The sequence below is a fragment of the Papaver somniferum genome, chromosome 9 (assembly GCF_003573695.1).
Source record: "Papaver somniferum cultivar HN1 chromosome 9, ASM357369v1, whole genome shotgun sequence".
Taxonomy (NCBI): domain Eukaryota; kingdom Viridiplantae; phylum Streptophyta; class Magnoliopsida; order Ranunculales; family Papaveraceae; genus Papaver; species Papaver somniferum.
In genome coordinates, this window is record NC_039366.1 from 188,740,050 (window position 1) to 188,748,477 (window position 8,428).

Sequence of the window (8,428 nt, forward strand, 5' to 3'; positions counted from 1 at the left end):
CCACCACCTCCGATTATCACCACCACCAACCACCGATTACCACCACCACCTCCTCCCACCACCACCGCAACCGCCTATTTAAGAAATGTAACAACATTAATGCAATCACAATTAAGTTCGGTTACATAATAATTTTATCGAGTATAAAAGACGTCAGCCGCAACCTGATTCTGCCATGGGACCACTCCAGAGGTATTTTCCAACAAACCCTTCACTTTAATTTGATTTTGATTGCTTCAATCGAATAGAAATCATCAAAATAGGGTTTTAACAGGAGTTACAGAGCCATGTTCGGTTAGGCCGTTTTTCCAAAAAACCCTAGTTTATTAACCGAACTTCTTGAAAATGAAGAACACGAAGAACAATTCGTAACTATTGGATTTAAAACTAAGTCACCGAACTCTCTGTTCGGTTGTTTCGTAAAAAAATTTAAAACTACAAAGTAACCGAACTCCACCCTTAGAACCGAAAAAAACAAATCCAGTCTAACCGAACTGTGTTGTTGTGGCCACTATGTTGAGTTCCAAAATAACCGAACTTAGCTAATAGAGTTCGGTTTGTTCGCAAAAACTTTTAAAACTAAAAAGTAACCGAACTTAGCCAATAGACGCTGGAACTTCACATTTTTGTGTTTGTTAAGTTCGGTAACTTCACAATTTTATCGCAGAAACCGAACTCAGAGTTCGGTTGGTTAGCTGTTAGGTTCAAGTTTGCGAAAGACCGAACTTTGTAAACTTATATACTCTTATATTACATAAATTTCGGTTAGATCAAAAGTGCATGCAGTTTGAGAACCAACCGAACATAACGCTGTAACTCCTAGAAATTCTATTATTTGAGAGTTCGGTAACCTGCGTGTTTGAAACAAGTAACCAAACTACACTTTCAGATGAGTTCGGTCACTTGTTCATCTCATGGGGCAACCAAACTACAGCTTCATATGAGTTCGGTTACTTGTTCTTCATATAAAGTAACCGAACTGTTCAAAATCCAGTTCAAATCCGGATCATTTTGAAGATTAACAAATATTCTAGGAGAGGATGGAGATGAAGAATCAGATGAGTTTTCATCATTTGAATACTCAAACTTAGTGAATTGGAAAAAAAAATTATTTTCCATGTTTTTCTCCTTCATCTTCTCTAACTCTACTCTCTCAATAATTCTACTCAATTAATAATAAACCCATCTTTTAATTTAATCTCACTAATTATTTTTAACTAAATCAATCACTAATCATAACGTAAAATTAATTAAGAAGATAGATTAGGTATTAAATAAATAACTAGATATGGGGTGACCCAAAATTACTTCTCATGCCTTTACTCAAAATAAAACCATGGTCCCAAAAAAGACGATGTTCCCAAAAAAAAAAAAAAAAAAAAAAAATCGTCAATCTTTTGTTTTTATGGGCTTTCGGAGTAGAAGAAACACAGACTCCATCTTATCAGTACAGCCCACAAGTCCTTCAGGAAACAAAAAAGAAAAGGGTGACAAATGTAATTTGGATTCCCATCTTTCTTCCTAGGTGCTTCAGTTTTCATGAACCAAAAAGAAATCCCAATTCTCCTCTTCGTTCTTTTATCCACCACAACTCCTGCGCACGATAGCCAACACAAAGATATTGAGAAAACCAGTTGATTAATGGCTTCTTCATCTTCATCACGACCGAAGCAACCATATGATCTAGACATAACAGTAATCTCAGCAAAGCATCTCAAGAATGTAAACTGGAGACACGGAGATTTAAAGCCCTATGTTATCTTCTGGCTTGATCCAGATCGTCGAATCTGTACTCAACCAGATGATTCAGGGTCAACTCGTCCTGTTTGGAATGAAACATTTACTTTATCAGTAAATCAATCTCTTCATGATTCGCTACTAACTCTTGAAATCTTTCATTCCAAACCTTCTGAAACACCTAAACCATTAGTCGGAACCCTAAGATTCCCACTCAAAGATCTCGTCGAATCGGAATCGGAATTTTCAAACTCAGTCACTTCTGTCATCAAAACACTGGAACTTCGTCGTCCTTCTGGTCGTCCTCAAGGTAAGATCCGGATTAAGCTTTCTCTTCGTGCACGACCGCTACCTCCAGCACCACCACAACCGCAGCCACAACCAGATTACCATATTACCCCTCCGTCAAGCTATTATTACTCTTCTGCCCCTCCACCACCACTTCCTAGAGATTACACTAGAGAATACTCTCCTTCTCCATACACTGCAAGTCCGATTCCTCAACCAGCACCTACACCTCCCCCACCTGCTCCATACACTTACGGCGGTGTTGTTGTAGGTGGTTCAACAGTAGACCCATACAGGTATTATTATACAGGTTATCATCCACCACCACCACTTCCACCAAGACCTTTCTTTGATAGGGCTTCTAGTTATGGAGGACCACCATCTGCACCAGTTGATTATTCATCGGCTCCATTGTATGATCAGAAGCAGAGAGGAGGGGGCAGTAAAATGGGATTGGGTACTGGTTTAGCTGTTGGTGCAGTAGCTGGGGTTTTAGGTGGTCTTGCATTAGAGGAAGGTTTGAAATATGAAGAAGAGAAAATTGCTAATAGGGTTGAGAATGACATTGCTGCTAGAGATGATTACAGTGATTATCGAAGTGATTACTGAACTGGGGTAATTTATTTTTCCTTTCTTTAGTAAGATGGTTTGGATTTCGTAAAATGGTTAATCTTGTTATGATGTTTACTTGATATATATATGTGTATATGACTTGTGGTATTTCATTCCCAATTCTCTGTCGTTTGTTACTGATATTAAGTTGAAAATGGATGTGGGGATTTAGAGTTCATCGAACCAAAATCCTTCTAATTATTGTAAATTTCGCTGCTTTGCTTTCAAATAATGAATGAGAAGGTTCCAGACATCCAGTACATTTGAATTTGATTGTTTAATCTGCTCATTAGGTTTTACGCATTTAACTGATATGACTGCTTTTATCGGTGTTCGTTTTGGACAAGTAGTATATTTGATAGATTAATAGGTTTTACACATTTAGCTGTTATGACTGCTTTTATTGAAGTTTATTGAAGTTCGTTTTGGACAAATGGTACAACTTCCAGTAGAATGGTATCCACTGTGTGCTGTATAAGGAAATATGCAAATGGTTGAGTCACAGATGTAAAAAGACAAGTGTATACGTAGAAGATTGAGTAATTTGGAAATTTATACTTTCGGTTTATCACCTCCCATGTCTTGGTTGTGTGTCTTGTCCAAAGTTTCATGAATTGAAGTGAAACTTTTATCGAGTACGATTCTTCGGCTGTCTTAGTTCTAGTCGGTAGTGATTCTAATAATACATGATCAGCAAGAGGGATGAGGAAAGTTAGGCCACTTTTTTCAGCTACTATTAAAGATTGAAGCATGAAAAGGTTGGCTTAATTCTAGGATTGGGATGCTCAGGGTACTTGCTGGACGTAAGTTTAATTATTTATATATTAGTCATTGGTACAGTCAATCACACCTTACAGCTCACAGATATTAAGGAAGCTCATCTAGCTAGGTATGATAGGCGAGACTTGATTTGCCTGACATCTCGATGGATTAGTTAGCAGTTTTTGGGTGTGAGCATGTGTTCTTTAACCCTGCACCCTCAACTATACTTAATACTTGAGAATAAAAAGTCTTTGTTTTGTTGCCAATTGGCTTTCTAGTTCAAGCAAGGTTATCATGCAGAAGTTGGATGGTAAAACATGAATATGATTTCCTTTCTCAAGTAGTTGGAGTAGAATGTAGGAAATGTTAATGATCAATGATGACTGGTATAGTATCAATGTCTCGTTAGGTTTTAGAAGATGAAGCTCCAGCCTCGTTGGAGCATTATAGGGGATTTGTTACAAATGCATGACAAAATCCTATGCTGTTTGGCAATAAGGACTATGATCAGTTGTGTTGTTAATTACTCATTATTCTCTTGTTTTTTTCTTAGCACGTTTAGTTTTTTTTTCCTGCTGTAATTTCTCTTGCCAAGGGAGGTTTTATCATGTTGTGTAGTTATATACTCATTATTCTCTTTCACATGCACATGGTAGAGTATCTTTTTTTTTTTGCTTAGCATGTTTAGTTTTTTTTTTTTCCTTTCTGTAATTTCTCTTGCCAACTGCTAAGAGAGGTTTTGTTATGTTGAGAGTTTCAAATTGTCCCGTCTTACATTGATTCAGAATTCAGTGTGTTTTATGTTAGCTTGTTTTGGCCTTACAGTGTAGAGTTGTTCACGTTTGGAACTCTTTGGGCTTTCTTTTGTGGGGGTTAGGGTGCTGTTCCCTCCTTGTGTAATTTGTTTGTCCATAAGATGAAAAAAAACATATTTCTGCACAGCACCAGCTTTTCGATGATTATGTTTACCATACATCTGGTGTAGTGGTCAAAAGATAAGTGTACACAGTATGTAGATGTAGAACAAATAGCTAGAGGAAAAAAAAACAAAGTGAGTAGTAAAAAAAACAAAGTGAGTAGTGTGCTCGCTTTCTCCTTGGTTCAATAAGATTGTTGCGCATTAGCAGCAGCCCTAGTTTAATAGCTATTGAACTTTAGGGAAAGCTTTTTTTCTTTTTGTTTTTTGTATAGCTTCCAGAAGAATGAAACCAGTTGTAGAGCTCTACGCTTTCAAGAAGAATGAAACCAATTGTTGGAAGCATGCCTAACGGCACACTAGTTAAGTACCTTTACTTCAAGATATTATTACGCTAATGAGTAAGAATCACTAATAGTGTTCGAGTGGATAGTTGGTAGTATTAGTTGGGTAGGGATTTGCCAAGAGATCAATAAGATATAACTTGGGGAAAAATCGGAATCCGGAATCTTAAACAGTGTCTGATGCACAAGATTGAGCATGTCTAAAACCAACTTAAAACCTAAACTGACTAGCTTAAACCCACGTCCAAACAGCGAGTTGGACCGTGGGTGGTGCATGCATGAAGTCCAATTCAGCTTGGTTTTTTGAGTTTCAATGGGTTCGGTTGTTTTGCTCATAATTGAATCGAGTGATTTTTTAGCTCATTCGAATCGTCTTTTCATTGTCCACATGATAGAGGCCGTGTTTTCTTGATTTGAACAAATTTTACCGCGATTTCGAGCAGCAACAACAATGATTTCAAGTAGTGACTCGTCTTAAGTCCTTCCACTCTTGTGGTGCATCACTATCATTATACTTCTAATTTCATTGTTTTGGATAATTTCAACCAACACACTTGAAATAGAAAACAAGAACAATACAATGCAATTTGTAAAACATCTAGTAAATTGTGAAAAATCTAGTACTTTATGCACTTAGTATCTACACTGCAAGATACTAAAAATCACAAGGCCAAGGATGTTAACACTATCATCATCGAGGAGAAAGCATTTTTACCTTTGGGGCTCAATACTTGGATGGTTCAAAAATATAGCTTTTGGTTATGGGGACATCCGGAGGTCATATCAGAATACAAATTGTAAATCAAATACATTATATTCACTTATTTTTCAAAAAAACAGTTGTCACATTTTCCAAGGCTGCTAATGGGGTACCAATTTGCTTGGGATGTACCAACCCCAAGGCAAATTATGCTTTGTGTTATTAGCATTTTGTACACCCCCAAGCAAAACCAGTCCCCCCTATTAGCAATCTTGACATTTTCGAGTACAGGCTTTTTAGAAGAACGAAACCAATTGGTTGGCATATGCTTGACTATTCGTTTTAAAAACGATATTGGCTTAACAATTTCCAAAATATCAGAGGGAACCCGGGGTTCAAATCAATATCAGAGGGAACCCGGGGTTCAAATCAAGACAGTTACTGAGTGGATGATAATCTCGGGAGAAAAGTACTCAGTATAATTATCCCGTCAAGTCAGTGAGCAAAGATAAGGTTACAAATACAGTGAAACATTCGGGTAGGGATTACAAAATGATCATGTTTTCTTCTTCTTCGACCCATCAAGACATGACATAAAACAAATGCGCTGCATGATGAGATATTACTTTGATGAAAAATTGGAATATTTCTGCCTAATGGCTAATGTTTACTATTCAATGTTCATGTTATATATCCGCATAAATAATAATAATGCAGGAGGAATATATTAGAGGGAACCAATGCATTGCATCAACTTCCACTGATTTTTAATTATGTCCCCAGTTTTGGATTTTTTAATACAGTTCCCACTGATTTTTTATAATAATTAGACGACCCACGTCGTTAAAATTTGTCTATGAATCTGTCTCGTGCTCTGACCAATCATTTATTTATGTATTAGTGTTGTCGTAGATGCAAATAGCATATTCAATTTTAAGTATTTGTTTTGTCTCTGCGGTCAAATAATTGCTAATCTGGAAACACTTAAACATTCTCTTATTCGGGATCAAGAGAAAAATCAGTGCATGAATGAATGGTAGATAATGGATGAATAAGGAGAAAGTTCGGCTGAACAAGAAGAAGAAGAGGGACGAGTAACAAGAAACAGACTACATTCATCCGTTGCCTATTCTATTTGCTAAAGGGAGGCTATGTCGATTGCCATTTTCCTTTTAAAATAGTATTCTGGTCGTAATAGTAATACTAGCTAGGTAGAGCTCGGTCATAATACTACGTCTCCTCATACTTTCATGCCTACTACTACTGCTGCTACTCCATAGGGTGTTGAAAGTCTAATTTGTATCGAGTTTGATCACCCATTCACCATCTTATCATGCGAGTGCAACTGCAAAGTGGACATCTATCCATGAGAATATATTTTCCTTAGTCTTCTTTTCTTTTCCTTTTTTCCATCATCTACAAACAAATACTTTTATATACATCTTGTTCTTGTAAAAGAGAAGTTGATTCTCGATAGTTTAGCGTGACACGGTGGAATTATCAAAATGTGGCTCTAGATTATTTCAAACAAAAAGCTCCGTAATATATCATGGTTGGTGTGACATGGTGGAATTGTAAAAACAGTCTTGGCAAATAAGAGAGATGTCATGTCCATGTAGGACGGTGGTAAAACATTTTCTTTTTTGTGTAGGTTAAGAATGTCAGTGTTTTCAAAATCCTCCCTAGTTTGGAGCCTATAAGGGAAATTCCTATGATGATTGCCAAATTAAATCTTCTATTGAGTCAGGTGGATGGGTAAACAGGTTTTCCACTATGGTAAATGTATTGGGCGGATTAAAATCACACACGCGGCTTAAATACCACAGTTGGCGGACAAACATAATCTGTTGACGGTCAAACATAATCCGTTGGCGGGTTTTCGAAGATCGCGAACGAGTACTTTTTAATGGTTAGCGGAACGACTAGTTTTTTTACCCAATAAATACTATTCGAGCTTGATCTCCCAAATTCACAACAATCTTTCATCCAATCAATCTTTTCCCAATTTCAATGACTTTCAATTTTCAACCCTGAATCTTGATTTTGGTTCTTCTGAGAAAGATATGGACATGGATGAAACCTTGTATAAAGAAGATGAAGAAATGTACATAAAATTTTACGTCAAATGCATGAAGACGCAATTCAAGATAGAAGGAGGCGAAATCTTATGTTGCAATTACAACTAGTGATAATACCAATGCCTTTAGAGCCACATGAAGTTATGACCAGAAAATGGACATGGCGAGATCAATATTTTTACCAGGACAAGATGATGCATGACTATTTTAATCATGGATGTGTCTACTCCGATGAGGATATTCAACGTCAATTCCGCATGGACCGCAACTTGACGCAAAGGATTATTGTCGAGCTTTGGCAGGTATAACCTTTATTTAATTATCAGTATGATGCACGACATGTACGAGATTTTTTCCCGAACAAAAAGTCGTTGCCGCCCTCCGTATATTATGTTATGGGGTACCAACAGATCCCACATACGACTACATCCATATGGCAAAACAATCGCTTTTAGGTATCTCAAATTATTTTGCGAAACAAGATTCGAGCATTTTTGTCCAACTTTTTAAATAAAACCTACTCAGGAAGATGTTGAAAGAATCATTGCCGAAAACACAACGAGGGGTTTTCCAGGATTTCTAGGTAGTCTTGACTGCATGCACTGGACGTGGCATGCGTGTCCGGTTGAACGAGCAGGTCATTATCCAAAACCAACTTTAATTTTGGAAGCGTCGGCTACTTATGATTGTTGGTTTTGGCATGCTTTTCTTGGACTCTCGGTTCAAATAACGATGTCAACGTTTTGCCTAGGTCACCATTATTTGAAGATCTTAAGCATGGGAACGCGCCGCACTGTAATTTCACCATTAACGGTCATGACTACACTCAGGAGTATTATCTGGCATACGGGATCTATCCAGAATGGTCAACTTTGGTTCAAGCTTATAGTCAGATAGGCTTTGGGCCGACGACTGCGAAGGATATGAAATACTTTAACGACCAACAAATGAAATTGAGGAATGATGTTGAACGCGCTTTTGGCATACTGAA

At 37.3% G+C, this 8,428-nt stretch overlaps 1 protein-coding gene across 1 annotated transcript; it reads left to right on the top strand.

Annotated features, from left to right (window-relative positions):
• The first annotated feature begins 1,447 nt into the window (after positions 1-1,447).
• On the top strand, positions 1,448-2,894 carry LOC113310044 (formin-1-like). The gene has a single exon (XM_026558598.1). It carries the CDS (start codon positions 1,642-1,644, stop codon positions 2,632-2,634), a length of 993 nt encoding a protein of 330 aa, XP_026414383.1. The 5' UTR covers positions 1,448-1,641; the 3' UTR covers positions 2,635-2,894.
• The last annotated feature ends 5,534 nt before the right edge of the window (positions 2,895-8,428 follow it).